The following is a 12,643-nucleotide window of genomic DNA, read 5'->3' on the forward strand; positions in this document are numbered from 1 at the left end:
GACTGGAGACAATTCTTGCAGAAACCTTTCCACTTGACTCTCCACCACTCGACTCTCCACCTCACCACCCTTGCAGGAATCTTGCACTTTTCCCAGTCTCTCCTCAGCCTCTCTTTTTTTCCTCGCAAGCTCCCCATCCCAGATTCTCACAAGAAAGAGGCAGTTTCTAGGTTTGGAGAGGCTAAAGTTGCTCTGTACTGGCCCAGTTTACACTGCCTCAGGGTGCTTTGGGGGAGGTTTCTCTTCCACCTTCTATAGATCATGTGTTGCATGAGATGGGTTAAATGTACACTTAAAACTGGGACTCCCCAGTCCTCTATGTCCTTTTGGAGGCCAAAGCTTCTGCCAAGGCGGCGATGTCCTTTCAGGGCCCAAAGCTTATGCCAAAGTGGCTGTTGAGGGTGGCTGAAGAGGCGCGAGGGTGGCTGAAAAGATGCAGCAGAGCCAGCAGAAGCAGTGGCAAGCTATTTCAATCAGGTGTCACCGCTATTTCATGGCCACTCAACAGGTGATCAGTTCCAAGGCAGTTGCCTACTGCAGAGGAGCAGCAAGAGGCCGCTTTTCTGCATTGAGGCCGCTCAAGGCTTCTGAGGCAGCCACCACGACCCGGCCGCCCTCATGAGGCTGCCTCATGAGGTGCAGGCGGAGCCAGCAGCTCTCCCTATCATACAAAGGCAGCCCCTAGGAAGCATGAGCAACCAGGCAGGAAGCACTCACTGAAGTGCTTGCCAAAACCACTATGGAACCCCAGACTGAGTGCCTGCCCAAAGATGTGGCTGTTCAGGTCTCTGGCTGCAGGGAGTGCCTGAGCCTGCTGCTGCCAATGGTGGGTGAGAGATACTGCCTGTGTGAGGTGCGAGCGGGTAGAGGATGTGATCAGCCTGGTGGCAGAGCTCAAGAAGGAGGTTAAGGACTATCAGGGAGTGTGAGCAGGAGTTGGGCTGGTGGAGTCGCTCCCTATCACGCCTGAGAGAAAGGCACTGGGGCAACGCACCCAAAATAGTGGTGGACCTCCCACCCTGTTCTTGTCGGGCAGACGGAGGGGGCCTGAGAGATGGAGAGGAATGGATACTGGTCCCTGTTTGGCATCGCAGGTGGCACCATCCCTACCCGCCTCTCGACCCCAAGTGCCCTTACACACTAGATTTGAGGCCCTGGAGTGCAAGGGACAGAGTGGTGAGGATGTGGGGGAAAGGCCACACAGGACGCTGTCTCAGGCAAGGAAGTCACCTCCGCTCCTCAAGACTTCCTCCACCAAGAAAGAAAGAAGGGTAATGGTCAAAGGCGACTCCCTTCTGAGGGACAGAGAGGGCCTGCAAGCTCCCCATTGCAGATTCTCACAGCCCAACAGCTCTAGGGTGCTGCTCCCAGTGCACACACCTGAACCGGAACAACATGGAAGGTTCAGGAGGAGCTGGTGGAAGGCTGCAGGGAACCCCACTTGTCTCTGATGAGCTACAGTCCCCAAAGAAAATGTCTGTAAGGCTCTTTAGGTTAGATATTTATTTGTGCTGTTGTCTTCTTAGGGAAAGCATTAGGGCAGGAGGGTAGTGGCCAAGGAGCCAGGTGGTTGTCAAGGTATCAGTAGGCTGCAATGGTCTCTTGGATCCAATCAACATAATTGCAGACCTTGGTGTAGACACCGGGATAACCTTTCAGAGCACACCCGATTCCCCATGACACAATGCCCTGGAGTTCTCCGTTGCACACAACTGGTCCACCTGAGTCACCCTGGAGGGGAAAATTTAGAGGCACAAGATGATTTAAAAGCAGAATCTCACCCAGAAAGTTTTTGACTTGGCACAAAGAATCCAGGGAATGCAAAACAAAGCGCAGCAGGCCCTGATATGGGAGCACAGAGAGATACCACCCCTTGCTTGCTGGCCTCCTCTAGCCCCCAAAAATTCACTGGTACCATGCTCAGTGCCAACCAGCAGATGTGGCTGGGCCTGCTATTTTCAGTGAAGTCCACCCTGCACCCAAAGCGTGCTGCAAAGGGTGCGTCAGAAGAGAGCACCTGGCGAGGAGGAGGCTGAAGCTAAGCAGGCTGCCAAGCTCCAATGTATACCGTGCAGCCTGGGGCACCCTGGCAGTGTGTGGCCCAGGGCTCTGCGCAGACATCAACTCCTACCTGGCATGAGTCTTTCCCACCCTCCAGGAATCCTATGCAGATCATGTTGCTGGTGATTTCACCCGGGTAAGCATCTTGGCACTCTTGGTTACTCAGAATTGGCGCTTGCAGGCACTGGAGGAGTTCAGGGTAATTGGCTGCCGGGAGAGCAGTAACAGTTTTAGGTTTTGTCTTGGGACTCAGTACTGTCAGTGAACAGAAAGACCAACGACCTATATGCGAGAGCCATCCAGCAGAGCAGGGTAAAGTAAAACAGTGAAGTGCATTGTAGATTGAGACACACTGGCAGGGCAGCGTGAAGTCAGGGCAGCGTGGAGGACTTGCGGGCACAACAAGAAAAGGCTGCACAGAAGGGGTGAACTGTACATGGGTCTCACAAGCGTGGTGGTAGAGCAGGAGAAGTGTGAAAGCTACATGCGGTGTGCGTAGATACTCACTGCCACTGCTCAGTGTGTTTCCCCAGCCCGAAATCAGGCACTCCGTCCCTGCCTTGGCACAAGAGGTGGGCAGGGCTATGGGTTGAACGTCGGCACTGTACTCCACGGCGGATGCCAGCTTGATCAACATAATGTCATTATTAAGGGTTCTTGAACTGTAGTTAGGATGGCGAATGATTACGGAAGAACTCCTGACTACTTCACTGCCTTCCTGCACATCAATGTTGTACTCTCCCAGCCTCACTTGTATACGGCTGCAAAATTGTCAGCAGAGAAAAGCAGCAGTTAGCCATGGGTAGAACAACTGGCTGCCACGTGGGGACCGGCAGACACTTGAAAGCGAGTAAGGGAGTGCTGTGCTAATCAATGGTTTGTGTGTCACGCAGCTCTAGGAACTTCATGATTTCATGGAAGACTGAGTTGGGAGAGCATTGCCAGATAGGCAAGAAAGGGAGATTCAGTTTCCTGTTTCTCCCTCTGCACAGAAGTGTGCCCTAAACTCAGGACGAGGGAGATCCATGGAGAAAGTCTAGAGGAATGACGAAGAAAGCGGTAATAATAAGCCCCATGGACTTGTAAATGTAGACCGAATGGCATGTTAGGATGCACAGAAAAGGATGCTATGAGTGCAGGAATACTGGAAAGACCATGTAACACAGCAGGACTGAGGCTAGGGTTTCTCCTTTGGCTTCAGGTACACCATGCATTGCCCCGCCCCTGTCCCTCCCCCCATGCATGTATGGTCTTCTCTTGAGAGGCACCGGAGTTCTAGATGTGGTGGGTTTGTAAGATTTGAGCAGAATCCACCCGGATACACAACCCAAGCCATACGTACGATTTGTAGCAGTGAGCAGCTGACAGGACCCACTGGTTGTTGATGAGGGATCCTCCACAAAAGTGATAGCCAGCATTCAGGGACACCTGGTAGGGAACTGAATGCTCTGGGCAGTTGTAGCCTCCCACAATCTTGTCATCATCAGCAGCTCCAGGGAAAGCAACTGAGGAAAAGAGAATTGGGTTTCACAGCACCATGCCTGAATCCGTTCTCTTTAAGCATAGCAGCAGCCAGTGAGCTACAGAGAATGAGCAAGAGCCAAGACAGCTTGAAACTTCAGAAGTCTCCAGGCAACTCCTGAAATATCCTGCTGAGTTCTTTCTGCACTACTCTGAAACACCAGGCTTTGTCTGTACCACCTGAAGTCAGGAAGAGAACAGGAGAGCACAAGCTGCCAAAGAACCTCATAAATGAATTGTATGCAGCCTTCACTGTGTTCCTTCCGGGGCACCTTTGGGTTGGGATGAGACAGCTGTGCCATGGCAGAAAGCGTATGTAAAACGGGCAAACGCAGTTGAGAGAACTTCATTTGCAGGGGTGAGACAAAGAGTGAGCAAGAGAGGTAGAAAAACTTGGTAGTGAAGGATTCAGAGAGAACACAAAGGCTCCACAGAGTTGGAGGATGATGTCACAGTAGAATGTAAGAAAGAAGATATTTGTTGGAGCCAACAGAACGGTGGTCTCCAGCCTTTTTGATTCCATAACCCTATCAGTAAAACACCTTCCCACAGCCCTGACATATGTCTATTTGTTCATTTCGAAGTTACGTACTTGCCCTACTGAACTTCGAATGTTTTCCTCCCACACTGTAATGCACAACCCCAGATGTGCATGCACCCCATTTTAGAACCCACTGCACTAGAACATTGCAGGCTGGGATCCTGCCTCTGACCATCCATTACAGATGCAAGGAGCAGAAGATGACTTCATAAACCTCAATGGACTTCTCTTTCACAAATGTGTTGCCCGACCATCCGTCCCATCCTCTTCCCCTCTAACTCACCTTCACCCTCCCAGATTTTATCAGGCCAAGTCCTTTGCTGTTTTTGAACCTCCAAAATGCCTAGCTGTCTTTCATACTCCCTAATTCTTGTAGACAAGGAGACAGCAAGCCCTGCATTGTTTTATGCACCCTTGTCTTGTCCTACCTTCTTCACCTCTCTAGGAGGCTGAGAGTCTGTCTCTGACATGAGTGGAAATTGAGGAAGAACAGAATGTCATGCTACTGGGGAAAGAGAAAGGCCAGTAGAGAGGACAAGGCAAGAGCCTGTGAGAGAAGGTTTGCTCAGGTGTGCAGGTAGATAGACGATTAGTATCAATAGAGAACGTACCAGCGGCTCCCAGGCAGGAGAGAAGGAGGAAGAGAGAATGCATGGTGCCTCCACGACCAAGCTCTGTGATGTGGATGAGGACTAGCCTCAGAAACTCCTCTGCTTTATGCTCCTGGAGAGCTTTATCTTTGTCAGCCCATGGTCTCTCCAGCTTTCCCTTTCCCAGGATCTTGCATCAGACTGGACGAATTTACCTATTTTATCTGAGTACAGCAATGACACAGCTGACTGAAATACCTGAACTAGGAGAACGTATTTCTAGAAATGCAAGCTGTCATTGCCAGACCACTGATAATACCCAACACGGCTGCTCTCCATTTAGCAACTCTCCTTTCTCCTTTCTCCCATGCCCCTGGAGCCACCAGCATTCTGCTGCAGTGCCACTGCACTCAATGAGAGAATTGTTTGCAGCTGGAGAGTTGGACCCACCCCAGGAGTTTATGTTTGGAAAGAGCCCGAATAATGAGGCTGTGGGATGTTCACCCACAGTGAGCAGAAGAGGGCATTTACTTTCCACGGAGAGCTTCCTCATCTTAAAGAAAGAGGAAGAGGTGGGAGGGAGGGAGGGAGGGAAGATGTTCTAATTTGAACCTGAACACAAAAGAGTCAGTTCATCCTTCAGAGTTCCCAACGAGCAGCCTGAATTCTTTTCTGATGGGGTCTGTCTCCTGGATGATCTCTGAGTTGTCCATTTGAGATCTGTTTGTGCCATGAGCTCCAGCACTATTGCGCCGACAGGTGTGCCCTCTTGATTACTGGGATTCACAGAGAATAGGTAGGGACTCGGATGCAGTACTTTCACTATATGTCTCTCATCAAGGACTTAGGAACAAGGATCCAGAACTTCTGCTGCAAGCTCTGGCATTAGTCCGGGAAGGGTCAGGCGTGTCTGCTGCTTGACGTAAGCAAGTAGCACAGAGACTGTCTAAGAGACTTTTTTCCTCTAAGGAGATTACCAACCCAGCCCCCTGCGATGTCATGTGTACCTTTGAGAGTGGATGATCTGTTTTCTAAACTGCTAAAGAGTAAAAAAAAAAAAAAAAAACAAAAGAGAGAGATAAAAAGAGAGAGAGTCGTATTTTAGAGTGGGCTTCCTGAGGCCTTGTGAGGAAGAGAGGCCCCACCTGGGGTGCAGAGTGCTGCTTGAAGGATGTGCTGTTTTGCAGCTCCTTTTTGACTGACTGCCTACAGTACTAGTGTCCCATGTACCAATGCCGAGGTGCCTGACATTCACGTGAGTAGACCAGACCACAGCTTTGCCCACATACCATGTGCTTCTACATGGGGGGTGACGGTTCCTTCCCTGGGTCTTGAAGGGAGCCTTAAAAGGGGGAGGTGGGTTAGGGAAATTGCAAGCCTAGTTATGCAGCGCTCTGGCCAAGACGTATTCAGTTTCTGCCCACAGCTGGCTGTCACAATGGATGCACCATGTGATAGCAGCCTTTTGCAGTTTCCTTTCTCTGGCCATGCAGTTTTGCCATCAAGAGGTGCCTTATTCCTGCTCAGAACTGTATGCGTTCCTGTGGCAGTTAAGAGGTGTGTGGAGCAGGTGGCTAAAAGTGTCTGCCAGGGCACATTGTTACTTGTGAAGCTGCCAAGGGGCTGCCCTCTCCACAGTGGATTGAATGCCTGGTGCCCTGGGTATGCTTCCTCCCACCTGGACTGGTGTCAGCCTCCCATGTCCATTGCCAGAGGCTGGGCTCTCCTCCCTCAACAGCCAACCTTTTCTTACCACACTCTCTCTCTGCTTGGTGCCACGGTAGGGCCTGCTGTGGGGATAGTGGCCCAGAACACGGCTGTGCTGCTGTAGCACTAGTCCTGAGAAGTATCTGCTGCCTTTTACTAACCACGCCAGCAGTGCCTCAATTCTTAATGCCGACCTGTGTGTTTGTATGTCTGAAGGGTTTTTGTCTTCAAAAATGCTAGGTGCTGCTGCATTGTTTTGCTTGACCCTCTTCCCTCCAAAGAGTCCCAGTTCCATTAACTTACTTTGCCCTTGAGTTCCGTCTGCTTTTCCTCTGCCCCTCTCCAATCTGTCTCACAGTTTTCAGAGACTTTGTCTCCCATTCTGGCAAGGTGGGGATTTTATGTTAGTGTTCAACCCCCTCACGATACTGTGTGATCACTCGCAGCACAGAAATACGTGGCTGCATCCTTGCATTTCACATTCCTGATAGTCATAACAGAGAGTTCACTGTTGTCTCTGCTGATCTCAAACTTGGCCTCACTGTAACCTTCCATATAAGACCTCTGCAACCACAGAGAGGTGCTGGCTACTAACTTCAGGCCACTCCCTGCAGGCTGCTGGTACCGGAACATATAGGCCAGTTGGTGGCTATCATTCTGGTAACAGGAGATGTCCACAGTCTCTCCAGCTCTCTTGAGGGTTTCCTCTGGCCATTGCGTGATGAGTTTTCCGACCCCAGCACCTGCATGATTCAGAGAGAAAAAGTGGAAAGGAGAAGTATGGACAGTAGCCAAAAATGGCCCTTCAACTCATACCAGTCCAGCATGGCCTGGATGATGCTGCAGATGGATCTGTTGTCTCTCACCAGGCAGAAGAGCAAGCAAAATGGTCAGCATGGTTAGGAGCAGCTGTTCCAGAACAGTGTGCATTAAGAGAGAAGAGGCTAGAGACTGATGCCCCCCCATGCTCTGATTTGTCCATGAAGCATGGTCGGAGGAGGGAGAAGAAACTTGCTATGTAAACTAGCATAAATAAATGTGCAAAATAGGAACGGGAGATAGCCTTTGTAGCCTGTAAGTTACCAAAATCAGTTATCAGATTTTTCATGAGAAACAACATTTAAAATGCCTGATGACAGCCATTCTCTATTGCAGTGGTATGTCGTTATGCATGAAATTAAAAGTCCACAGCAGAATCAAAATAAACACTATTTCAGCGTGGAAATGATTTGCCCTATTTGTATGTGATGCACTTAGATTGTTCTGATACTTTCTACCATGCTTACTACCATTAACATTATAAATCCTTTTCCAGAAGATATCTCTAATCCTTATTTGTTTTTCATATTAAGAGTTTTTGTAAGAAAATTGTATGCTGATTAAAGCCCAAGAAAATCTATGGGATGGGAGGATCTAGCACAGATCATGCGTCCAGATGCTTCCCTGACCTTGCTCTTACCAGCTATTCTCTTCAGCCCCCAATCTTTTTGTTTGTTTGTTTGTTTTGTTTTTCCTGTGATCAGAAGAACTCCAAAATATACAACTCTATAGCCGTACTTTCTTAAAGATACCTTTTTGCTCTTCTCTGTGAACTTCCCTTTCTTTGAAGAAATGGTAAATGCTAGGTTATGTAACAAAAACTGAAGCAGAGAGGCGATGGCAGACGGGGGGACACCCTAGCATCACTTCTCCCAGTCCTACCACACAAGAGTGATTAGCCCATCAAAGGTTCACCTCTACAATCAAAGAGACACGAGGCACAATGGGAGGCGGTTTTGTTAGAAATTCCGAGTCAATTTAGCTGTATAAGACTTATTTATGGGGTCAATAAAAGGCAAGTAAACAGCGTTGGGTGCGCAGGGAGCCTGGGCTCCTCCAACACACACACAAGTTACATCAGGCCGATGATCTTTATGCTCCTAGGCTAATACATACTCATTACTACTTCTAGAAAAGGCAGAGTTTTTATAACTAATTCAAGGAATCTGAACCCTCCCACTGATGCATATATATGAGTCTCTGGTGGTCCCTCTGGGGGTCTCTTGTGCTGAAGGCTCGTAGTCTTCCTCCCAGGCTTTTTCCTTGTCCTTCTCCTTTGTCCATCTAGGCCGGATATCAGAGACTTGCGCAGCATCCCATGCAAGCTTTGTCTTTTAGTCATCCTTCAGCTTTCCCCTTCTCCTTAATCTCTTGGCCAGATATCAGAGACTTGCGTAGTGTCCCATGCAATAGTCACAATAGTTAGCAGTTATGCTGAACTGCCCGCCCCCCCCCCAGATGTCAGAGACGGAAGGTTTAACCTGCAAGCCCTCTATTGACACGAATTGCTGAAACATTCCTTACAATGGGAACCCAAATTTCAGAGCTGAAGAAACAGCTTGTTCAACCTCTACCCAGAGCTATCCCCAAAGAGCAATAAGCCCCATGATCCAGCTGTGAAATCCATCTACATGAATCAAGGCGAGCAGCTCTCTGGATCACTTCTGGGTCTCATGGGTCTTACTGCCTACAGGCATGGAACATGCTAAGGGAATCAGGAGAACAGCACTTGGGGATTGCATCAGACTTAGGGGATGGTTATGTGAAGAACCAAAGGCAAGGCAATGGAGGGAGTTAGGTGATCTGGGGAGGAATGAATTCAGGGAAAAACGAGGAATAAAGGTATAGAAAGGGCAAGCTGCTAGTGAGTATGCTTGCCTGGCTATGCCCTATGCCTCTACCTGTCCCTTTCCTTTATTAGGTTCTACTTCTAACAGTTTCCCTGAGTGAGGGACTCTAGTCTGTGTACATGTCCTTTGTGTTTGGGGGGCTATGTGTAACGAACTGTAGTCAGACCACAGACCACAGGTACCAGCGACTGGAGAGACCAGAGTGAGTGAACTTAAGCACTAGGAACTCGAAGAAGGCCACGGGTAAATGGGCCCATGTTTTTCTGATGCCAGCTACAGGAGCAAGGCAGGGTATGACAGTCTGTATGATTGCTAGTGAACATCAGGCTGGACTCCACGGAACGTAGGCAAAAAAACCATGGGTGGTACATGTGTGTATGTATCTGATGGCAGGACTAGAGTGGGAACTGGAAAGCAAAGGGACCAGGGTTGTCCCAGGCAGCTGTTTGCAAAGATGTCTCTGGTGGTTTTACTCAGGTGGGCAGCCTAGCTCCACCACAACCGCTCTCTGTGTTGTAGAAAATACAACACAGAGAACTCAAGGTCTGAGATGAGAAAGGTTTAATTAAAGGGAAAAGGAATGGGGAGGAAAAAAGAAAGAAAAGAAACAATAAGTCCGTGTGGAAGCACAGAGAGAGGAAAAAAAAATATTCTCTACTTCCCATCAACGAGCGATATTCAGCCACATCCTGGGAAGCCTCAAAACGCGCAGAGGTTGTTCAGGAGGAACAGCCCCCTCCCCCACGAGAGCCCCCCTTTTTATTGCTGAGTGTGACATCAGGTGTTATGGAATATCCCTTTGGTTGGTTTAGGTCAGCTGCTTCGGCAATGTTCCCTCCCCATCACTTGCCCACCCCCAGCCTGCCGGCTCTTGGGGGCTTGGAAGGAGTCCTGATGCTGTGCCAGCACTACGCAGCAATAGACACAACACTGGAGTGCTCTCAGTGCTGTTCCAGCTACGAGTGCAGAGCACAGCACTGGGTGGGCTGCTGCAGGGAAAAGGTGACTCCAGCTCAGACAGACCCTACACAGTGTCTCTGTGATTGTGCTTGGGGGCTCATAGGACCAGGTACCAGTGAAAGCAGAGACTGGAATCCAGGGGCAGCTACTGGCCAGACAGTGTGTCTGACCACAGCTATAGGAAAGATGCAAATTGTACTTATAGATGTCCATATTTCCCCAAAACGAACCTTGCTTGTGGGAAGAACATGAAAAGGCTCCGAAGAAGGCGTGGTTCCATGTACGTGGTTCCATGAACATGGTGGTAGAGCAGGAGAAGTGTGAACAGCTACATGCAGCGTGTGTAGATACTCACAGTCACTGCTCAGTGTGTTTCCCCACCCAGAAATCAGGCATGCGCTTCTTGCCTTGGCAAAAACAATGAGCAGAGAAGTGTATTAAAAAGCTGTCATCACTACGTCTGCACTTTGATTAGCTGCCACAGATAAATTCTAATGACTCTCTTCTCTTTCTCTGTGTAACATAAAAGGAACTAAATTTACCGATGGCCTAAGCAGAGCAGCCAATTTATCTTCGTAAGGTAGCGTTTGCTTTTCAGTTCAAAAGATCTAATTCTTTCAAGCTATTTTTCCAATAAGGCAAAAGAAGGGAAAAAAAAAAAAAAAAAAAAAAAAAAAAAGGGAATGACAAACCATAGTAAGATGAAGATATGTATGATTGAGTTCCCCAGCACAGAGCTGGATTTTCCCCAAATTTGGGCTTAAAAAAAAGACCTATAAGGTAACAAACATTAAAAAAAAAAAAATCCAACAAAGCAAAAATCCAACCAAAATAAAACCCACAGCCAAACAAACAGCCAAATCACAAAAGAAAAAAAGAAAAATGATGCTGGTTTTGTTGGTGTGAATGTGAGTGTGAGTCTATGCTGATCTGTGTGCTTGGCTGCAAATGTAGGTATGCATGTGTTGTGTTGCAGGAAGCACGGCCGAAAGCACGACAGACACCAGTAGAGCCAGATCCTGCTCCATTTTATTGCCCGAATAGACTGACTTTTATAGTGAACTTAACAGGGGCGGACAGTGTCTCACACATGATTATTGGTCAAAAGCACTCAGACAAACAACTACAAGAAAACAACCCCACCTGTAAGAAAACAACCCCCTTGTGATTAGCAGTCACGTAGACCTTGTCCTTGAAGACAGATGCTGGTAGCAATATTTTTCTAAATTCCTCAATTGGGCAATGTGGGAACACTGTCATGGGAACTTCTCATAGTTGCCCTGGTAGCTTGGTTTGCTCAGCTGCAGCAAGCCATGGGAGTTTTGCTGGTTCAAAAAATCCCTCAACAGCGTTGCATGTATGAGTTCCTACTGAGAACACATTCTCAGCCTTGCTACTGGCTGGGCCTGGGTGTGTGAGGCCATGGCAGCCACCCCTCTGTCGGGCTACCAGTTTCAGCTCTACCCAACAGTAAGTCTTGGGGAAAGCAGAGAGATCGCCCCTTAATAAAAAGGAGACTATCGGGAGGGTCAGGGCTCACCTGACTGGAGACAATTCTTGCAGAAACCTTTCCACTCGACTCTCCACCACTCGACTCTCCACCTCACCACCCTTGCAGGAATCTTGCACTTTTCCCAGTCTCTCCTCAGCCTCTCTTTTTTTCCTCGCAAGCTCCCCATCCCAGATTCTCACAAGAAAGAGGCAGTTTCTAGGTTTGGAGAGGCTAAAGTTGCTCTGTACTGGCCCAGTTTACACTGCCTCAGGGTGCTTTGGGGGAGGTTTCTCTTCCACCTTCTATAGATCATGTGTTGCATGAGATGGGTTAAATGTACACTTTAAAACTGGGACTCCCCAGTCCTCTATGTCCTTTTGGAGGCCAAAGCTTCTGCCAAGGCGGCGATGTCCTTTCAGGGCCCAAAGCTTATGCCAAAGTGGCTGTTGAGGGTGGCTGAAGAGGCGCGAGGGTGGCTGAAAAGATGCAGCAGAGCCAGCAGAAGCAGTGGCAAGCTATTTCAATCAGGTGTCACCGCTATTTCATGGCCACTCAACAGGTGATCAGTTCCAAGGCAGTTGCCTACTGCAGAGGAGCAGCAAGAGGGCGCTTTTCTGCATTGAGGCCGCTCAAGGCTTCTGAGGCAGCCACCACGACCCAGCCGCCCTCATGAGGCTGCCTCATGCGGTGCGGGCGGAGCCAGCAGCTCTCCCTATCATACAAAGGCAGCCCCTAGGAAGCATGAGCAACCAGGCAGGAAGCACTCACTGAAGTGCTTGCCAAAACCACTATGGAACCCCAGACTGAGTGCCTGCCCAAAGATGTGGCTGTTCAGGTCTCTGGCTGCAGGGAGTGCCTGAGCCTGCTGCTGCCAATGGTGGGTGAGAGATACTGCCTGTGTGAGGTGCGAGCGGGTAGAGGATGTGATCAGCCTGGTGGCAGAGCTCAAGAAGGAGGTTAAGGACTATCAGGGAGTGTGAGCAGGAGTTGGGCTGGTGGAGTCGCTCCCTATCACGCCTGAGAGAAAGGCACTGGGGCAACGCACCCAAAATAGTGGTGGACCTCCCACCCTGTTCTTGTCGGGCAGATGGAGGGGGCCTGA

The 12,643-nt window shown here is 49.2% G+C and overlaps 2 protein-coding genes across 2 annotated transcripts in view; one reads left to right on the forward strand and one right to left on the reverse strand.

The window, feature by feature from the left end:
- LOC116490542 (M1-specific T cell receptor beta chain-like) overlaps positions 1 to 12,643 on the forward strand; it is a 101,250-nt gene that overhangs the window by 35,756 nt on the left and 52,851 nt on the right. The gene's annotated exons all lie outside the window — the stretch shown is intronic.
- Positions 1,582 to 4,777, reverse strand: LOC116498177 (trypsin II-P29). The gene is made up of 5 exons (XM_032202436.1): positions 4,735 to 4,777; positions 3,404 to 3,566; positions 2,569 to 2,822; positions 2,132 to 2,268; positions 1,582 to 1,731 (listed from the first exon to the last, which is right to left on the reverse strand). Exons 1-5 carry the CDS (start codon positions 4,775 to 4,777, stop codon positions 1,582 to 1,584), a joined length of 747 nt encoding a protein of 248 aa, XP_032058327.1.

Source organism: Aythya fuligula, chromosome 1 (genome assembly GCF_009819795.1).
Source record: "Aythya fuligula isolate bAytFul2 chromosome 1, bAytFul2.pri, whole genome shotgun sequence".
Classification (NCBI taxonomy): domain Eukaryota; kingdom Metazoa; phylum Chordata; class Aves; order Anseriformes; family Anatidae; genus Aythya; species Aythya fuligula.

What these genes read in the sequence shown, in the direction of transcription:
- LOC116498177 (XM_032202436.1), bottom strand. Translation starts at nt 4,777, where the DNA reads ATGCATTCTCTCTTCCTCCTTCTCTCCTGCCTGGGAGCCGCTG. An exon ending in CTCCTGCCTGGGAGCCGCTG is followed by an intron (nt 3,567 to 4,734) that starts GTACGTTCTCTA and finishes TCTTTTCCTCAG; the next exon opens with TTGCTTTCCCTGGAGCTGCT. An exon ending in AAACACACTGAGCAGTGGCA is followed by an intron (nt 2,269 to 2,568) that starts GTGAGTATCTAC and finishes CTCTCCCGGCAG; the next exon opens with CCAATTACCCTGAACTCCTC.